At 47.2% G+C, this 21,860-nt stretch overlaps 1 protein-coding gene across 3 annotated transcripts in view; it reads right to left on the bottom strand.

The window, feature by feature from the left end:
• Positions 1 to 21,860, bottom strand: part of LOC147121149 (tyrosine-protein phosphatase non-receptor type 14-like) — a 311,830-nt gene that overhangs the window by 191,221 nt on the left and 98,749 nt on the right. For all 3 annotated transcript variants that reach the window (XM_085981181.1, XM_085981179.1, XM_085981178.1), the window contains one exon: positions 4,563 to 4,872. In XM_085981181.1, the coding sequence (XP_085837307.1) occupies positions 4,563 to 4,736 (174 nt within the window). In that variant the 5' untranslated portion in view covers positions 4,737 to 4,872. The remainder of the gene's footprint in view (positions 1 to 4,562; positions 4,873 to 21,860) is intronic.

Below are 21,860 nucleotides of genomic sequence, written 5' to 3'. Positions count from 1 at the left end.
GCAAATGCTGAATGTCCATGGTGAATTCTGAAATGAATGTCAGGTGACGTTGTTGCCGAGCTGACCACGGTTCAGCGGTCTTGGCCAGTGAACGTTAGTGGCTTGTGGTCTACAAAAGCCGTGAACGGACGTCCATCTATTAAGAACCGGAAATGGCGGATGGCTAGAAAAAGGGCCAGCAACTCCCAGTCGAAAGTGCTGTACTTTCTTTCGTTTCGCCGTAGTTGACGGCTGAAAAACGCCAGCGGTTGCCACGTCCCATTCACCCACTGTTCCTGCACTGCGCCGATTGCGTAGTCCAACGCGTCGGCGGTAAGGGCGATGGTAGCACCTGGAAGCGGGTGCACCAGCATGGTTGCGTTGGCCCAAGGCGCCTTTGGTGTCGACGAATGCCCGGTCCATCTCGGCCGTCCAGCTGATCGGATCCTTACTGGACTTGGCCTTGAGGGCCTCGTACAAGGGCTGCATAAGCAGGGCCGCTTTAGGGATGAACCGGTGATAAAAACTGACCATCCCGAGGAACTCTTGTAGGGCCTTGACAGTCTGCGGGCGCGGGAAAGATGTAACCGCCTCGACCTTCGTCTGTAAGGGAATTGCGCCGTCTGATGTGATGCGGTGGCCCAAGAAATCAATCCGCTGCAGGCCGAACTGGCACTTGGCCGGGTTGATAATCAAACCATGTTGACTGAGGCATGTAAAGAGGGTGCGCAAATGGCAGAAGTGCTCCTCTTTGCTAGGGCTGGCGATGAGGATGTCGTCGTAGTAGACGAAAAGGAATTTTAGCTCCCGAAGCACGGAGTCCATCAAGCGCTGGAAAGCCTGTGCAGCGTTCTTCAAGCCAAACGGCATCCGCAGAAATTCAAACAGGCCGAATGGGGTGATGACTGCGGTCTTCGGGACGTCTTGCGGGTGCACGGGGACATGGTGGTAACCACGGACAAGGTCGACTTTTGAAAAAAAAGTATTTCCCGCCAAATGGGCCGAGAAATCTTGAATATGCGGGATCGGGTACCGATCAGGAGTAGTGGCGTCGTTCAGGCGTCAGTAGTCGCCGCATGGCCGCCAGCCGCCGCCGGGTTTCGGAACAATGTGGAGAGGCGAAGACCAGGGACTATTCGACTGGCGAATAATCCCCAGCCGCTCCATCGTGTTGAACTCTGCTTCCGCAGCCGCGGGCTTGCCGGGTTCGAGTCGTCGGGCCCTTGCGTAAACCGGGGGGCCAGTAGTGGTGATGTGATGTTCTACACCATGTTTCGTGGCCAAGGAGGAGAAATTGGGCCTAGTCAGATCTGAGACCTCTCCGAGGAGGCGAGTGAAGTCATCTGGAGGTGGGAACGCACAGAAGACAGTGCGCGGCACAGCGTTACCGCGGTGGCACGGGATGGAGTGGAACGTGGCCGCATTGATCAATTGGCGGTGCCTGACATCGGCCAGGAGGCCGTTGGCGCACAAAAAATCCGCCCCGAGGATGGCCTGCGAGACTTTGGCCGTGATGAATTCCCAGTGGGAGCGCTGGCCGCCGAAACACACCTGAACCCGCCGCCATCCGAAGGTCCGAATGTCCGCGCCATTAGCCGCCACGAGGGAGGGGCCGCAGCCCCCAGCTTGTATATCGAGATTTGACGCAGGTAGGATGCTACACTGCGCCCCGGTGTCGCAAAGGAAACGTCGACCAGATAGGGAGTCGGTGATGAAGAGAAGCTTTCCCGAATCTCCGATGGCCATTGCAGCCGCGGGGCGCTTGTTAGACCCGGTCCTCTGTCGCCAGGGTTGCTGTAGATATTTTTTTTTTTTTTTTTTTTTTTTGAGCGAAAAGCTGCAGGGAGGGCGGCAGCATCTTGCTTTCGCGCCAAAACGGGCATGGTAGAAGCACAACCCCGCTGATTGAGGAGCTGGAGCAGCGTCTGTGGGGGATGGGCGCCTTGTGGCAGCGCAGTGCTGCTGTGTCGCCGCGAAAATCTTGTCCGCTTCGGCAGCAAGCTCCGCGCAGTCCGTGACTTCGGACCTGGCTAGGGCAGCCTGAACTTGCTCCGGTAGTTGGCAGAGGAATAGCTCCCTGAAGAGGAAGCATTCCAGTTCGGAACCGAGGAGCGTGAGCATTTGGCTCATAAGCTCGGAAGGCTTGGAGTCCCCGAGGCCGGGCATAGCGAGCAGCCGGCGGGCGCGCTCCGACTTCGTGAGCCCGAAAACCTGTAGCAACCGCGCCTTTAACGTGTCATACTTGCGATCAGTAGGCGGACTACCAAGTAGGCTGACGATCTGCGAGGCTGAGGCGCTGTCGAGGGCGGAGACCACGTAATAGTAACGGGTCTGATCCGCAACGATGTCCCTGATGGCGAACTGGGCTTCAGCCTGGATGAAACACGTGGCTGGTTGTTGCTCCCAGAACTGCAGTAGCTTCAAGGTAATGGCGTTCGTTTCCACGTTGAGTATCTTCTGCGAAAACCGTTCGCAAAAGTCGGGGTCACCAATGTAGGAATGTCTAGTTCCTAGCCAAAGACTGAGGTCCACTCAGGCGCTCAAACAAAACGAAGTTTAATGGAAACTAACAGGTTTAAACAAGTAACTACAGGAGAACATCGAGTGTAGGTCTGCTCAGTTCGGAGGCTCCACGAGGACTGCTCGGGTGGTCCCGTGGTTGACGTCATGACATCATCACGTTCTTCCCGCCAGTGCGGGATCACATGATGAACGGCGTGACGTCATCGCGTTTACCCGCACTGTTAAAGTAATCACGCTCTGTACAAATAAAGATACAGACTCAGGCTGTAGCTAACATGTTGTTAAAGGGAATTATATACAAATGATCTGAGTTCTTTAGTGGCTCCGCCATAGTAGCGAGAAAATGGGGAATTATAGACCGATAAGCGTGACATCGGTAGTGGGAAAATGCTAGAGTCCATTATAAAAGATGTAATAGCAGAGCCCTTGGAAAACAGTGACAGGATCAGACAAAGTCAACATAGATTTACAAAAGGTAAATCGTGCTTGACTAATCTACTGGAATTTTTTGAGGATGTAACTGGTAGAATAGAAAGGGAGAACCAGTGGATGTGGTGTATTTGGACTTTCAGAAGGCTTTCGATAAGGTCCCGCATAAGAGATTAGCGTGTAAAGTTAAAGCACTGACTTGGCAAGAGAACTGGTTGGCAGACAGAAAGTAAAGGGTTGGAATAAACGGGTCTTTTTCCGAGTGGCAGGCAGTGACTAGTGGGGTACCGCAGGGATCGGTGCTAGGACCCCAGCTATTCACAATATATATTAATGATCTAGACGAGGGAACTAGATGCAATATCTCCAAGCTTGCAGACGACACAAAGCTGGTTGGGCGTGTGTGCTGTGAGGAGGATGCATAGAAACTCCAGTATGATTTGGACAGGTTGGGTGATTATACTGCATCTGCCATGCATCTGCCCAATGTGGATAAATGCGAGGTTATCCACTTTGGTAGCAAAAACAGGAAGGCAGATTATTTGAATTGAATGGCAATAGATTGGGAGAAGGGGAAGTGCAACGAGACCTGGGTGTCCTTGTGCACCAGTCGCTGAAGGTAAGCATGCAGGTGCAACAGGCGGTTAAGAAGGCAAATGGTATGTTGGCCTTCATAGCGAGAGGATTCAAGTACAGGAGCAAGGATGTCTTGCTGCAGTTGTACCAGGCCTTGGTGAGACCACACCTTGAGTATTGTCTGCAGTTTTGGTCACCTTATCTGAGGAATAATGTTCTTGCCATGAAGGGAGTGCAGCGAAGATTCACCAGACTGATACCTGGGATGGCAGGAATGACATAGGAGGAGAGATTGGGTCGATTGGGCTTATATTCACTGGAGTTTAGAAGAATGAGAGGGGATCTCATTGAAACTTATAAAATTCTAACCGGACTAGACAGACTAGATGCAGGAAGGATGTTTCCGATGGCGGGGAGTGTCCAGAACCAGGGGTCACAGTCTAAAGATAAGGGGTAGGCCATTTAGGACAGAGATGACGAGGAATTTCTTCACCCAGAGAGTGGTGAACCTGTGGAATTCTCTACCACAGAAGGCAGTTGAGGCCAATTCATTAAATATATTCAAGAAGGAGTTAGATATATTTCTTAAGGCTAAAGGGATCAAGGGATATGGGGAGAAAGCAGGGACAGGGTACTGAATTTGGATGATCAGCCATGATCTCATTAAATGGCGGAGCAGGCTCGAGGGGCCGAATGGCCTACTCCTGCTCCTATCTTCTATGTTTCTATATAAACATCAACATTTCTAACGAACATATTCACTTGCGTCGGTGCACAAAGTTTCTCTCCCAGCTCTTTCACTCAAATACTCTCACCTTAGAAGCAGAAACCCTTCACATGAATATGTTGACGTTGGGAAATTACTGCGTTATCACCTTGCAAAAACAATTCAATTTATACTGCGAGTCATGACATCCGATAGATATTTAGCTAACATTTTATCAGCACTTCTAGAAAAACATCGGCTGTGTAATCCCAAGATTTTCTTTTACTTGTAAAAAAGTCATGCCTTCCCATTTTATTATTTAGCAGATTCACATATTAGGTTCGCCTACCTCACGCAGCTCCAGCCGTTGAGCCACGGCCTCCAGACATTCCTGGCCTGTGCTCTCCACGGACAGCGTGCACTCAATGACATTGTTATCCAGCAATCGGATGCGTGTCACAAAGCAGTTCTTGCTCAGGACATTGTACCGTCTGGTCCTCCTTAGTTTCAGCCTGAAAGGCATGGCTCACTAGCCTTGGAAGCTGCCTCTCTCAGAACTGAATCCCTCAAACGGTTTGCCAGTTGTCTCACAGCTCCTTTTCTGCTGAGGGTGAAAACAGCTGCCCCTTTCCCGGTGACATTTAAGTATTTGAAGCTTCCTGTGAACAATGAGATAGGGATTAGTCAGAACCACTTTGGAAAGAAAAACCTTGACAACTTGTACCACTGTTTCAAACAGAAATTTAAAGCTAGAGGCACAATTCACTCAAACACCTTGTAGGTTTATCTTAATAAAGAGCAATTCAATTCTTGCTATGGAAATGTACAATTCCTTGATAAACAGAGAAAAATAGAAAAATAGGAGCAGGAGTAGGTCATTCGGCCTTTCGAGCCTGCTCCGCCATTCAATATAATCATGGCTGATCCTTTATCTCAATACCATATTCCCGCTCTCTCCCCATACCCCTTGATGTCATTTGTGTCTAGAAATCGATCTATCTCCTTCTTAAATATATTCAATGACTTGGCCTCCACAGCCTTCTGTGGTAGAGAATTCCACAGATTCACCACCCTCTGAGTGAAGAAATTTCTCCTCATCTCAGTCCTAAGTGTCCTACCCCGTATCCAGAGATTGTGACCCTTTGTTCTAGACCCCCCAGCCAAAGGAAACATCCTCCCTGCATCCAGTCTGTCTAGCCCTGTCAGAATTTTATACATTTCAATGAGATCCCCTCTCATTCTTCTAAACTCTAGTAAATACAGGCCTAGTCGACCCAATCTCTGCTCATTACGACAGTCCTGCCATCCCAGGAATCAGTCTGGTGAACCTTCGCTGCACTCCCTCTACGGCAAGTATATCCTTCCTTAGGTAAGGAGACCAAAACTGCACACAGTACTCCAGGTGTGGTCTCACCAAGGCCCTGTATAACTGCAGTAAGACATCCTTGCTCCTGTACTCAAATCCTCTTGCAATGAAGGCCAACATACCATTTGCCTTCCTAACTGCTTGCTGCACCTGCATGTTTGCTTTCAGTGACTGGTGTACAAGGACACCCAAGTCCCTTTGTACATCAACATTTCCCAATCTATCACCTCTATAATACTCTACCTTTCTGTTTTTCCTACCAAAGTGGATAACTTCACATTTATCCATGTTATACTGCATCTGCCATGTATTTGCCCACTCATTCAACTTGTCCAAATCGCCTTGAAGCCTCTTTGCATCCTCCTCACAACTCCCAATCCCACCTAGTTTTGTGTTGTCAGCAAACTTGGAAATATTACATTTGGTTCCCTCATCCAAATCATTGATATATATTGTAACTAGCTGGGGCCCAAGCACTGATCCCTGCGGTACCCCACTAGTTGCCGCCTGCCACCCCGAAAAAGACCCATTTATTCCTACTCTCTGTTTCCTGTCTGTTAACCAATTTTCAATCCATGCCAGTAGATTACCCCCAATCCCATGTGCTTTAATTTTGCACACTAGCCTCTTATAAAGTTCAACAGGTGTTAAACAGGTGTAAAAAGTAACAATATTTTTCATAAGAATTTAGCAACAAATATCGTTCATCGATGTTTTTAGAAAAGGTCACCAATTCCTGAGGGGATGTTAATGTTAGCATTTCAATTTGCTAGAACCATGTACAGTAGTGTTGTACTGAGTGATGCACAGACAGAAGGCAAGTTCGTTTGGTGAGAGCAAGGGCACCTTAGTACTTACAAGATTTTTTCATCTCACCCCAACCTCTCATAATTCAGTACAAATTGGCAAGATCAATCAGAGAAATCATGAAAGGGCAGCCATTGTGAGAAATAAAAATGTCACTAACATTGTAGCAGGTACATTACTGAGGTTGGGGTTAAGGCACAATCTTGGCACAAAGCAAAGGGAGCTTTGCATCAAGCTGTGCAATACCCAACGTAGACGGGTTCAATACTGATACTAACACTGGGTGTCCAAAATAGAAGTGTTCCATTTCCCAGCTGACATCCTTCACCTTGATGATCACAAAAATATATCAGTCGTATTGTAGGAATGTCTAGTTCCTATCAAGAGACTGAGGTTGACTCAGGCGATCAAACAAACGATGTTTAATGTAAAACTAATTGAGTTTAACAAACAGGTGCAAGAAAACTACGAATACAGGTCTAGTCAGTTCGGAGGCTCCACGAGGACTGCTTGGGCGGTCCCGTGGCTGGCGTCATGACGTCATCACGTTTTTCCCACCGGTGGGGGATCACGTGATGAACGGCATGACGTCATCGCGTTTGCCCGCACTCTTAAAGGGACCGCGCTCTGTACATGCAAACAGTATATACAAAGATACAGACTCAGGCTGTAATTAACATATTGTTAAAGGGAATTATATACATTTGATCGGAGTCCCTTAGTGGCTCTGCCACATGCGCCCCTCCAGAATTGTCTTTAACAGAAAAAGTGAAACGGCGAAGAGGCCTGACAAGCCTTCAGAGCGACTTCTGTACACTTGGGAGTGGAAACTGCTGGACGGCGGGCGGGCTGGCGGCTGCGCTTGATCTGGTACGGCGACTGTGGGCGGTCGGCCACATTTTGGCGGCTGTGCGGTCTCGACCGGGCGGTCAAGGTTCAAGTGTGCCGGCTTCAACCGGTCAACCGAAATGTGGTCCGGTTTACCTCAGATATCCAGAGAAAGTTTTGTCTCCCAGCTCTAGCACACGGAAAGGACCAGTGTAAGGGGCCTTGAGCGGATCCCGATGAGCGTCGTGGCGGATGAACACATATTCGGCGTTCTTCAGCTCTGCTGGGACGTGGGAGCTCTGAAAGCCATGATGCGACGTTGGTACTGGTGCAAAACACCTGGCCGCCTCCTGGTGGCTGATGAGTTGATTGGATGCAGACCATGGCTCTGTTGGAGTCGGAAGGAAATCCCCTGGTACGCGTAGCGGCTGGCCATAGACGAGCTCTGCCGAGGACGAACGACGATCTTCCTTGGGCGCCGTGAGAAGACCCAACAGGACCCATGGTAACCTGTCCACCCATTCAGCACCTTGGAGACTGGCCCTCAGTGCGGCTTTGAGCGACCTGTGAAACAGTTCGCCTGTGGATGGTAGGCTGTGGTGCGATGTAGCTTGATGCCGAGCCCCTGGGCCACTGCGTTCCAGAGCTGAGGAAAATTGCGGTCCATGATCAGAAGAGATGTCCGCCGGTACCCTGAAACGGGCGACCCAAGAGGAGATGAATGCCCTGGCTACGTCTGCCGAAGTGGTGGATGACAAGGGAACTGCCTCTGGCCATCTAGTGGTGCGGTCTACCATCGTAAGGATATGTATAAACCCATGAGAAGGTGGAAGTGGCCCCACCAGGTCCACATTCACGTGATCGAACCATCACTCCGGAACAGCAAAGGTGGCCAATGGAGCTTTGACGTGACGCTGCACCTTGGCCTTTTGGCAGACCACGCAGGTGTTGGCCCAGTCACGGACATCCATATGCATGCCCCGCCAAACGAACTTGGACGACATCAGCCTTTGCGAGGCCTTCATGCCAGGGTGTGACAACCCGTGTATGGTGTCAAACACTTTTCGGCGCCAGGCACGATAGGGCGAGGATCTCCTATGGAGACATCACAAAGTAGCATGGTGCCTGCGGCGTGGAATTTGACGTCGGCCGCTTGGAGGCTAGAGAGGCTGGTTCAGTAAGCTTGCACCTCTGGATATGAGGCTTGATCCGCAGCCATGAGGGCATAGTCGATGCCGAGCTGGACTGCCTGAACGGTCGCGCAGGAGAGGCAATCCGCCACCAGGTTGTCTTTACCGGCCACGTGCTGAATATCAGTAGTGAATTCAGAGATAAACGTTAAGTGACGCTGTTGTCGGGCTGACCACAGTTCGGCAGTCTTGGCCATAGCGAACGTTAGTGGCTTATGGTCTACAAAGGCAGTGAAAGGACGTCCTTCCAGCAAGAACCAGAAATGGTGGATGGCCAGAAAAAGAGCCAGCAACTCCCGGTCGAAGGTACTGTACTTCCGCTCGTTTCGCCATAGTTGACGGCTGAAGAATGCCAGCGGTTGCCACGTTCCATTTACCCACTGTTCCTGCACTGCGCCGATGGCGTAGTCCAACGCGTCGGTGGTGATGGCGATGGTGGCACCTGGCAGCGGGTGCGCCAGCATGGTTGCGTTGGCGAGGGCGCTTTTTGTGTCAACGAACGCCCGGTCCATGTCGACTGTCCAGCTTACTGGGTCCTGGCCAGACTTGCCCTTGAGGACCTCGTACAGGGGCTGCATGAGCAGAGCTGCCTTAGGCACGAAGCGGTGGTAAAAATTTACCATCCCGAGGAACTCCTGCAGGGCCTTGATGGTCTGCGGGCGTGGAAAGGACGTCACCGCCTCTACCTTTGCTTGCAAAGACACCGCTCCCTCCGATGTAATGCGATGTCCCAGGAAATCAATGTGGGGCAGACCAAACTGACACTTGGCTGGGTTGAGAATCAGGCCGTGTTGGCTGAGGCGATGAAAGAGGGTGCGTAGGTGCGCGATGTGTTCCTTCTTATTTCGACTGGCCACGAGGATGCCGTCTAAATAGACGAAAAGGAACTTGAGGTCCCGCAGCACGGAGTCCATGAGGCGCTGGAAGGCCTGGGCAGCGTTCTTCAACCCAAAAGGCATCCTCAAAAATTCAAAAAGGCCGAATGGGGTGATGACTGCGGTCTTCTGCACGTCCTGCGGGTGTACCGGGACGTGGTGGTAGCCTCGGACCAGATCCACCTTGGAAAACACGGTGTTCCCAGCCAAATGGGCAGAGAAATCCTGAATGTGGGGGATCGGGTATCGATCAGGAGTGGTAGCGTCGTTAAGTCGCCAATAGTCGCCGCATGGCCGCCATCCACCGCCTGGTTTCGGTACTATGTGGAGAGGCGAAGACCAGGGACTATTGGACCGGCGAATAATCCCCAGGCGTTCCATCGTAGCGAACTCCGCCTTCGCGACCGCCGGCTTGCCGGGTTCGAGGCGCCAGGCCCGCGCGTGGACCGGGGGGCCGGTGGTAGTGATGTAGTGTTCCACACCATGCTTCGTGGCTGTAAAGGAGAACGTAGGTCTGGTCAGGTCCGGAAATTCACCGAGCAGGTGAGCGAACTTGTCCGGAGTTGGGAAAGCGCAGGAGACGGTGCGCGACATGGTGGTACCACGGTGGGAAGGAATGGAGTGAAACGTGGCCGCGTTGATCAGCCGCCGGTTCCTCACATCGACCAGGAGGCCATTGGCGCACAGGAAATCCGCGCTGAGGATGGCTTGTGAAACCCTGGCTGTAACAAATTCCCAAACAAATCGCCGGCTGCTGAAGCACACCTGGACCCGCCGTTTGCTGAAGGTCCGGATAGCTCCACCATTAGCCGCTTCGAGTGAGAGGCCGTGCCTCCCAGCTTGAATATCAATAGCGGACGCGGGTATAATGCTGCATTGTGCGCCGGTGTCACATAGGAATCGCCGACCAGAGATGGAACCAATGATGAACAACAGCTTGCCAGAATTTCCGATTGCCATCGCAGCCGCGGGGCACCCATCAGACCCGGTCTGCTTTTGCCGGGGTTGCAGTTGTTTTTTTGTTTTGAGAGAGAAGCTGCAGGGAGGGCGGCAACATCTGGCTTTCGCGCCAAACCGCGTGTGGTAGGAGCACAGCCCCGAAGGTTGAGGAGCTGGGGTGGCATCTGTGGGGGATGGGCGCCTCGTGGCAGCGCAGTACTGCTGCGTCACCGCGAAAATCTTGTCCGCTTCGGCAGCAAGCGCTGCACAGTCCGAGACTTCAGACCTGGCCAGGGCAGCTTGTACTTGCTCCGGTAACTGACTGAGGAAGAGCTCCCTAAAGAGGAAGCATTCCGGTTCGGAGCCAAGGGGCGTGAGCATTTGGCTCATGAGCTCAGACGGCTTGGAGTCCCCGAGGCCAGGCATAGCGAGCAGTCGGCGGGCGCGCTCCGACTTAGTGAGCCCGAAGACCTGTAACAACCGTGCCTTGATTGTTTCATACTTGCGGTCATCCGGGGGGTTCTCAAGCAGGCTGACGATCCGCGACGTTGTGGAGCTGTCGAGCGCGGAGACCACGTAAAAATATCGGGTCTGATCCGCAACGATGTTCCGTAATGCAAACTGGGCTTCGACCTGGATGATCCAGGCGGTCGCTTGTTGCTCCCAGAATTGCGGTAGCTTCAATGCAACGGCGTTCGTTTCCATGCTTCGTTCCTTTTGCGAAAACCATTCGCAAAAGTCGGGGTCACCAATGTAGGAATGTCTAGTTCCTATCAAGAGACTGAGGTCGACTCAGGCGATCAAACAAACTATGTTTAATGTAAAACTAATTGAGTTTAACAAACAGATGCAAGAAAACTACGAACACAGGTCTAGTCAGTTCAGAGGCTCCACGAGGACTGCTTGGGCAGTCCCGCGGCTGGCGTCATGACGTCATGACGTTTTTCCCACCAGTGGGGGGATCACGTGATGAACGGCATGACGTCATCGCGTTTGCCCGCGCTCTTAAAGGGACCGCGCTCTGTACATGCAAACAGTATATACAAAGATACAGACTCAGGCTGTAGTTAACATATTGTTAAAGGGAATTATATACATTTGATCAGAGTCCCTTAGTGGCTCCGCCACAGTATATCACATAGTTATAATGTCACTTTAGAAGCCACTCTTGCAGATTTTGAGATTTTTTTTACAATCTTATGATAGTTTTGTAATGTACCGTTGAGTATTTATTCTATTTGGGTCAGGTTAGCTTGAGTAAATGATTTACCAGCATTTTTTTTTTCATATCTATACCTCTAATAGCTATTGAATAACAAGATGTCACACAACACCAGGTTATAGTCCAACAGCTTTATTTGAAATCACAAGCTTTCGGAGCGCTGCTCCTTCTTCAGGTGAAGTGGAGAAATGCATAAAGACACAGCTTATATAGTCAGAGAATCATGTCAGATGTTTACAGGTAACCTTTCCAACTGCCATTTATCACACCTCGGCAGAGAGATAATCACAGCAGTCAAAGGTGTGAATGGTATCCAAACAGGTCAGTCAGGGAAACATTACATCAAAGAACAATGAGGTGGGGTCACAAGGGGTCAAATATTGCAGATGCTGGGGTCTGTATTATCTCTCTGCCGAGGTGTGATAAATGGCAGTTGGAAAGGTTACCTGTAAACATCTGACATGATTCTCTGACTATATAAGCTGTGTCTTTATGCATTTCTCCACTTCACCTGAAGAAGGAGCAGCGCTCCGAAAGCTTGTGATTTCAAATAAAGCTGTTGGACTATAACCTGGTGTTGTGTGATTTCTTACATTTGTCCACCCCAGTCCAACTCTGGCATCTCCACACCATGAATAACAAGATGTGATGCTAGCTGCTTTATTGTAAATTAACTATGAACAGGTTAGCTCTTGCAAAGAGATGGACAAGAGCATGGAAAGTAAAACTACACGTAAACAAAAACTTCTCTGCCTACTTTTAGCCTCAAAATGAACACTGGTTCTCTCGATCAAGACTAGCACCACATTTATCAATGTCCAAGCAAAAGTGGGAATGTGACTGGACCAATGGACCAGTAAATATGTCCCAACAGCAATCAAACTCTGCTCACTACCTCCACATGCAGAAGATGCCTGTTCAGTGTTCTTATAAATCACTTCAAGGAAGGCACGAAAAGAACATTTTATTTAAGTTGGTAGAATGTCGAAAGACCAGTCACTTACTAGCTTCTAGTCCGGAGGCTTTCATTTTGACCTCCATTCATTGTTGTGTGCTCAACAAAACACTAGAAGCAGGTGGTTACACTTAAAGCAGGCTCAACATATAAAAAGCTGTTTGGAAACTTAACCCTATTTGATCAAAAAGCCTTTCTTGTGGGCTTAATGAAGCATCTTTCCTCTTAATTTATTTCAATTTGAAAAATGTTTGTATTTTTATAAAGTACACATAAAGAGGGAAATAGTACAATTATCATAGATGTTGCCAGCAACAAATTATCGATGTGTCATGGAACTAGAGCATCCCCAGCTACAACTGAGATTGGGAGACAAGTCAGTCATGGATTTGGTTCCGACAAACTCTACATTGAGAGACAAGCAGTGCTGCCATCCCTTCATCTCCCCAATTCGACCACATCCCAACTTTCCTTGGCAGAATCACTACAGTGTTGGACCAGGCGTATTTAACATATTGGTACGAATGCACAATAAAGAAAAAAATCTGAAGTTGATATGTGTTAATGTTATGTACTACTATTAATTCATTATCTCCAATTGTGTTTTTTATTCGCTTATGGGATGTGGGCGTCGTTGGCAGGGCCAGCATTTATTGCCCATCCCTACTTGCCCTCGAGAAGGTGGCGGTGAGCCGCCTTCTTGAACCGCTGCAGTCCGTGTGGTGAAGGTACTCCCACAGTGCTGTTAGGAGGGGGGGGGGGGGGGGGGTGGGGGGAGTTCCAGGATTTTGACCCAGTGCCGATGAAGGATCGGCAATATACTTCTAAGTCAGGATGATGTGCAACTTGGAGGTGGTGGTGTTCCCATGCGCCTGCTGCCCTTGTCCTTCTAGGTGGAAGAGGTCGCGGGTTTGGGAGGTGCCGCCAAAGAAGCCTTGGCGAGTTGCTGCAGTGCATCTTGTAGATGGTACACATTGCAGCCACGGTATGCTGGTGGTGGAGGGAGTGAATGTTTAAGGTGGTGGATGGGGTGCCAATCAAGTGGGCTGCTTTGTCCTGGATGGTGTCGAGCTTCTTGAGTGTTGTTGCAGCTGCACTCATCCAGGCAAGTGCAGGGTATTCCATCACACTCCTTACTTGTGTCTTGTAGATGGTGGAAAGGCTTTGGGGAGTTAGGAGGTGAGACACTTGCCACAGAATACCTAGCCTCTGACCTGCTCTTGTTGCCACAGTATTTATGTGGCTGGTCCAGTTAAGTTTCTGGTTAATGGTGACCCCCAGGATGTTGATGGTGGGGGATTCAGTGATGGTAGTGCCATTGAATATCATGGGGAGGTGGTTAGATTCTCGCTTGTTGGAGATGGTCATTGCCTGGCACTTCTGTGGCGTGAATATTACCTGCCACTTATCAGCCCAAGCCTGAACGTCGTCCAGGCCTTGTTGCATGCGGTCATGGACTGCTTCATTATCTGAGGAGTTGTGAATGGCACTGAACACTGTGCAGTCATCAGCGAACATCCCCATTTCTGACCTTATATTGGAGGGAAGGTCACTGATGAAGCAGCCTCTAGGACACTGCCCTGAGGAACTCCTGCAGCGATGTCCTGGGGCTGTGATGATTAATTGTTCCCACAACTACAAGTAGTGACAGACGTGTAACTACCAATGCTTTACCCTAGTGTTAAACAGCTCAAAATCCTCTATCCAGATAAATCCTAAATTAAAACGGATAGATTCTATATGCCGCTGGTTGTTTTTCAACAGTTTCAGAGGACACAGTAAAACAACAAAAATCCTATGCGCACCATTTCTGAATTTTGTGACTGCATTTATACCACTTTTATAAAGTGGTTTTGGGTTCATAAAATAGCAGTATTACTTAGGAATCAGGTCCCTATCAGATTCCAGAACATACGGAAACCAGGTAATGCAAGATGGCCTCCTGGAGAAGGTCTCACACTATTTGGTCTTTGAACCTGTAGGGTACATTGCCAGTGCAGTGTGAAGCCACATTTTAAAAAAGAACGTGCCAATTGGCATTTATGTAGCAAAGCATTTCACAACCAATGATTTTTTTTTTTTTTTTTTTTTGAAGTGCAGTTACTGTTATCTGGGCTGACGTCAGAGCCAATTTCAAACAGCAGATGAAACCAATGGCCAGTTTACCCACTTTTGATGGTGTTAGTTAATAGGGGAATGTTGCCCAGACACTAGCAGAACTGCCTCCTCTTCTTTGTCCACCTGAATAGATGGACGGGTCCTCAGTTTGAGCTCATCTGAAAGAGGTGTAGAATCTCCTGGGTTCTTTATAGCCATAGTATTGAACCCTTTTAATGTTATGAGAAAACAAATGCACCCAGCCACCCTCTCCCAACATTAAAAACACCTGGCGAGGGAGCATAGCTCTACTCATCTGCACGAACATGACTGGGAAGAGCTCTATCCTGCATGGGAAGAACTCAGGCCTTGCCATCTGTGCTTTGTACTCTCCAGCCAGGAGTCTCAGGTTGGTAGTGCGGTATATAAAATATCTATTTATATGAAAATGTTACATCAGAACATCAATAAATCCTACTTCAGGCAGCGCACATTGTAACAGGTGCAAAGCAACTTTAAAATGCTTGGTGCAACCTGAAACTGACAAGCCCATGTCCATCTGCAAAATTGTTTGACCAAACAACACCTAACCTCAGGCTATGTTTAATTCCAGCAATTTAATTTTCTAGCTTAAAGAAAAGGACATCTTAAACACCGCTCCAGATTGGCAGCATTGTGCATTACATAGTATACTACTTCATTATAATTATATAAAACAGAATATGATTTGATTACCGCAAGCAACACTACGTAAGATGCTAGTTATATTAAAATGTATGTCAACCTGTTCTTATATCACACTTCCTGTTTCACACTTCAGTGTCACATTTTTATATGCAATTTTTTTGCAATGATTATCTTCAATTTCATTTTCAGAAATCGCAACAAATCACAACTGGACATGCAGTAGTAAGAAAGGAAAACTGACAATCGTGAAATTAAAAACAAAGTAAAATGGGCAGTCAACAGGTGAAGCAACTTTTGCTCAAAATATTTCTTCAAATATTTTTAACGATTTTTTTCCCTTTTCCCTCCAGACAGTTGACTACACACCAGTACAAATGTTGAAAATAAACTAAACAATAACATTGTCTTTTGTGCCTTTGCATTCCTTTATTACATTTTAATCAAAGGTTTCAGCCTCTCTGAAAAGCTTAGGTTTGAGTTGATATTCTTTTATCTAATGAAGAGTTACAGCCACGCCTGTGCCTGCAAGTCCCACCATTCCATAGTCTGAGCACATGCATTGCAGTGAATGTTCCAGGATGCATCGGTATATCAGGCAATCTGTGCAATAACTCAAAAGCACATCTTTCCTCAGGCTAAGATTGTAATTTATGCATTTATCAACATCCTGAAAGCTCTAGTTCCTCTATTTCAACTATCCCACAAAGCCTTGGAAATATTTTCCAACAAGATTTAACACAACAAATCCTTAAGTCAAACTAGTGCCGTCATTGGGAAGACCGAAGCCATTGTTTTCGGTCCCCGCCACAAACTCCGTGACCTAGCCACTGACTCCATCCCTCTCCCCAACATCTGTTTGAAGCTGAACCACACTGTTCGCAACCTTGGTGTCATATTTGACCCTGAAATGAGCTTCCGACCACATATTCGCAGCATAACAAAGACCGCCTACTTCCACCTCCGTAACATCGCCCGTCTCCGCCCTTGCCTCAGCTCATCCGCTGCCGAAACCCTCATCCATGCCTTTGTTACCTCTAGACTTGGCTATTCCAACGCACTCCTGGCTGGACTTCCACATTCCACCCTACGTAAACTTGAGGTCATCCAAAACTCAACTGCCTGTGTCCTAACTCACATCAAGTCCCGTTCGCCCATCACCCCTGTGCTCGCTGACCTACATTGGCTCCCGGTTAAGCAGCGCCTCGATTTCAAAATTCTCATCCTTGTTTTCAAATCCCTCCATGGCCTCGCCCCTTCCTATCTCTAAGCTCCTTCAGCCCCACAACACCCCCCACCCCCACCCCCGAGATATCTGCACTCCTCTAATTCTGCCCTCTTGAGCATCCCTGATTAAAATGGCTCAACCATTGGTGGCCGTGCCTTCTGTTGCCTAGGCCCTAAATTCTGGAATTCCCTGCCGAAACTTCTCCGCCTCGCTACCTCTCTTTCCTCCTTTAAGACACTCCTTAAAACGTACCTCTTTGACCAAGCTTTTGGTCATCTGCCCTAATTTATCCTTATGTGGATCAGTGTCAAATTTTGTGTCTTAAAATACTCCTATGCAGTGCCTTGGGATGTTTTACTACGTTAAAGGCACTATATAAATACAAGTTGTTGTTGTCATCATAATTACCCTATTAAAGGAACAGTTTGCTCTCCTCCCTCTGAGAAATGTAAGCGTCTTCAGAATAGATATATATATTTTTTTTAAAGTGCAATAGTCTTATCCCAACTGAACACTGCAAAATGCTCCCTTTTAAAAAAGTTCGCATTAACAGAATGCCCATTGGCTGGCATGTACCATATAACTGTACATTCCAACATGAGCTCTAATGAGAATCTGTACACACTATATAACGATCACATTTAATTAGGACATGACGCGACAAATACTTTGGCTTAAACGGAGGTCCATTTTTCTGAGGCGCTCCAGAATTCTATCAGCACACAAAGAAAAGAATTTTCATTCGCTGCTGTCAAGACATATTTCGAACATTAACATTTCACATTTGTTTGTCTAAGATCCATTCAAATATGAGGCCAGGTTTGGTTTTTACATGCCCAGAACAGGTTTTCTTTTTCATTGCCGTTGGCAGATTGGACACCTAGGAATTTCAAACTTGGAACCAAGCACTTTGTGATGCATTATGCACGATTGTGCTGTCAGTTTTCAGGGCTGAAACTCCACAAGCACAAGCATCTGCACTGATTATTAATACTTAATTGGAGAATATATGACCTGTCCAATGAAACTAGGATAGAGAAGAAAGGAGGATACCAGCCAGGTTCTTTAAGGAGATGGCAAAGGGGAAAGAAAAAAAGTGATAAATATTTAACTTGTCTATTTTCTTTATCATTGACCAGCAAAGATAGGCAGAATCTCATTTAGCACCTCACCAAAAAGATAGCCCGGATTTTAACCGAGAGTGGGAATCGGGCAGGCGAGGAGAGTGGCAAAGCCTCTGACATCACAAGCGTGAGGCCCGGGAAATCGTTTGAGGAAGACTGACGAGTTCCCCACCAGATTGCATCTGCGCACTTTTGGGAGAGTCGCCCGAGGCCTATTTAAAGCGGTAATGCACCACTTAAAATGAGGCTGTGTTCCCTGATGCCAGGTTTCTTTGGAACAGTGTGGACAGAATTCTGTAGGCAGTAATGAATCATTACTGTCAGTGGGCTGTCCCGAGGTTTTCTGATGCCTCCCTGGAGGGCCTGGTGGAGGAGGTCAGGACAAGGAACATAAACAGGATGTATATCCAGCAGCTTTGGAGAGAGGTAGCTAAGAGAGTCAGTGCCAGCAACATGACCTGGTTTCGTCTTTCCATCTCTCTCATAACACCTGCCAACACTCCTTTCACGCCCTCTCCCACTCTCAACAATTCCCTCTCCTCCATCACATCCTTCATTATCCAATCACAAGGGCATACTCACTTCTTCATTTGCTGTTTTAACAGCACACACCAACAGCATTCTCTTCGCCCATCCTACCACTTCCACAACCAGAAACTACTCCCAGCACTACTCCTTCCTCACTTCACATTCCACACACTTGGCTTTTCATTCATCGCCTCCCCTTCCTTATTCCATCTTGCTTCTTCTCCAGCTTTCAGCAGATGCACGATATACAGATTCTATGTTTCTATGTAAGCCCTACACATCCTACACATATCCACTTTGGCTAGGTTTTATTAGCGGGTTCGACACTGGACAGAACTTCTGCTACCTTGTGTTAAAATTGCATCGGGGCCAGAATGATATCATACAATGTATGTTTGCATAATTTCAAACATGCCTGCCTCTGGCGGGAGCCTCGGCCGACTGAAAAAAAACGCCGTTAAAATAGCAGTTGGCAGGAACGCTGCGGGAACAAAGCGGCAAGTACTTTGAAAAGATTTCCAGTGTCTTGTACATGATGAGCTTTCCTCAGCGGCCAGTGTCTCAGTTGTTCCAGAGACTGAGTCGATCTTAAAAAAAATTCTCCTGTAACCAATACAGCTTTAAACAGGGCTGCTTCTTCTCATACAATGGTCCAGATTTTGCTGGGATGGTGCATTTCACCCCAAGCGCCACTAGTTGGACCGTTGAGCGCTCTTGTCCCCTAGTGGCGGATTTCGGTCTACAATTGCTGGAGAACTCATTACAATAGGCCGCAGAAAGGGTTTCTATCAATTACGATTTTGATCACGTGAACAGTATCGCAATATTCATCCACTTTTTATTCTGATTTATAAAAGCGTGTGAAGTTACCACAAATCTGTTAGTCGGGTTATTTATTTTGTTTTCTAAAGTTATGGAAGCATAATTCCTAGGTGTAATATGGGCAACACGTTAGGCTGCAGAGCTAATTGAAGACTTCTACGTTGTAATTGTTTTCAGATGCTGATGGGCAAATTCATTTCAAAGCATGCACCGTGTGTTTTGCAGAAGAAATATGTTAAAAGCTCAATGCAAGATCTGTTAGAAATGAATTATTAAAACATTCTTCCAAGATATTGCTGTCTTTAAATTCAGAGCAGCTACATGGTCTCTCAGAGTCACCTTAACTCTTCAAAAAGATCAATATTCTAAATTAGTGATTGACACAGTTAAGGATCCAGAGGTCAGTGAATGGATATAATCATTCGATGGCTATCAAAAATTCAATTCCATCCAAGAAACATTCCAGCCAGCTTTTATCTCCAAAAGCCAATTAGTTTTGCATTAGCTAAATAAAATCGACAAAGCTAAGTAAAAAAAGACATCTATGTTTAAGGGAAAGCAAACTTGGAGCAATAAATCATACCGCTGCTAGATCACCCACCGTTCTGGTTCAGTCTAAGTGGCAGCAGCGATCAAAGCAACTAGTAATCCAGCTCTTAGCTAGTAATCCATAGACCTGGACTAATAATCCAGAGAACGAGAGTTCAAATCCCATATGGCAGTTTTAGAATTTGAATTCAGTTGAAAAAAATTCTGGAAATAAACAGTTAGCATCAGTAAAAGCTATCGGATTGTTGTAAAAAAAAAACAACCGGTTAACTCATTTCCTTTAGGGAAAGAAACCTGCCATCCTTGCCCAGTCAGGCCTATATATGTCTCCACTCCCTCAACAACATGGTTGACTCTTACCTGCCCTCTCAGTTGTCAGGCCATCTAGAGATAAGCAATAAAGCCGGCCTGGCCAGCGATGCCCACATCCCGAGAATGAATTTTTAAAAGTTAATCCAACAAATTGAACATCAGTTATAGAGGGCGGAGCTATAAAAGTCGAATTCTCACTGTTTCAACAAGATTCATGGCGGAGCGACGCAGAGGGCCCCAGGAAATTTTGGCCCGAGTCACTTGCACTGTAATTTCCAGGAATATCTGTGCCGTACGCAGTAGATGCCCCATTTCTACGGCAGATGTTTTCAGCAAATTCCGGGCCAATGTATCTTACAAAACAGAAGCTCCATGGTATCAAATAGGAATGTTCAACATGGCATGTCATAATTTTCAAACTTCTCGAAACAAATACATAGATACGATTGGAGTCTCTCAATAGGACTCGACAGTGCATGTAATTTTAGTACTTAGAATCATAGAAATTTATGGCACAGAAGGAGGCCATTCAGCCCATCGTGTCTGTGCCTTACAGTCTATCTAGTGGGAATCATTTTGATTAACCCAAGGAAGTTCTAGTAGATTCCCTGCCACTTTCACACAGGCTTTACATTTCAGTAGGACTTTGTGAAACAGTGAATGTATGTACATGTATATGCAACTGTAATCTCTATGATTCCCTCTATTCAGAATGTGCATTTTTGTTACAGTACTTCAACTCCTATTTGTTGCATAAAGCATTTATGCAGTTACTTCAAAAGAAATTCTGCTCACACGCACAACATAAATCAGAAGTAAAATGGGCACTGTGCCAAATAAGTCAACAATTCAGTTCCTGCACTAGGACCTCACATGATGTAGCAGATCAGAAATGCTAGTGAACCTGGTGCCAAGGCCGAGAGATCCTGTAGCAAACAATATCAATACCTTCTTAGGGGTGTGGAGTGGCAGCCTCTCGTCTTGTGAACGACTGCCTGAACCATGCAATCATGTTATTCCACAGTAGGAAGATCCTCACCAGGCTGCAGCAAAGCCAATTGCTTAAAACCTTAATAATCAGTGTAGCAGCAGCTTAGCTATGCCGGAAAGAACCAAATAACGTCAGTGCCTCGCTTTTTTTCCCCTTGGCTAATGGCAGTTTAACCTCTGCTTGTTACTGTATTTCTTTGCGAGGAGCAGTTTTACAATTTCTCTTTCCTCGGGGGGGAAAAACAATCCAGTTTCAGATATCATGTCTGTTCTTGTTGTACCTTCTGTTAATGGAATGCTGATCTGGATACAGTCCAGCATTCCATTTAAGGCAAAACAAACAAAACAGCAACTGAAGGTAATGTGTAATCCTGAACCAGACAATTTAGAAAGGCAACCTGTGAGACTAAATGTAAACAGTCGGAGAGATATTTGTGTTGCGTGCACTGCAGCATTCAGCATTTTTCTCTCATATGACACTGCAACAAGCACGGACCCCATTTGAACCAGATACTCTCGTCAGCCAGGAGAAAGCAGCAGTTTTAGAAGGTTTGTCAAGATGGAAGTCATTTCAATTTCCTATCCCTCCCAATGTATTTCCACAAGTTACATTCTCCAAAAGTTATCCCACACCCCAATACATATTCCACACAAATTATTCCCCCCCATAAAAACAACAACAACAACTTGTATTTATATAGGGCTTTTAACGTAGTAAAACGTTCCAAGGCGCTTCACACGATTATAAGACAAAAATTTGACACCGAGCCACATAAGGAGAAATTAGGGCAGAGCAAGGAGGTAGGTTTTAAGGAGTGTCTTAAAGGAGGAAAGAGAGGTAGAGAGGCGGAGAGGTTTAGGGAGGGAATTCCAGAGCTTAGGGCCCAGGCAACTGAAGGCACGGCCACCAATGGTGGAGCGATTATAATCAGGGATGCTCAAGAGGACAAAATTAGAGGTGCAGATATCTCGGGGGGGTTATGGGGCTAGAGGAGATTACAGAAATAAGATGGGGCTTGAAAATAAGGATGAGAATTTTGAAATTGAGGCGTTGCTTAACTGTAGGCAATGTAGGAACAGTTAAATTTTCTCTGCCACGGCCCTGAAATAGTACCACTACAACGTGACACT

This window comes from Somniosus microcephalus, chromosome 3, assembly GCF_052327205.1.
Source record: "Somniosus microcephalus isolate GS21.2 chromosome 3, FLI_Smic_1.0, whole genome shotgun sequence".
Taxonomy (NCBI): Eukaryota; Metazoa; Chordata; class Chondrichthyes; order Squaliformes; family Somniosidae; genus Somniosus; species Somniosus microcephalus.
This window is presented reverse-complemented; position numbering and strand designations above follow the sequence as displayed.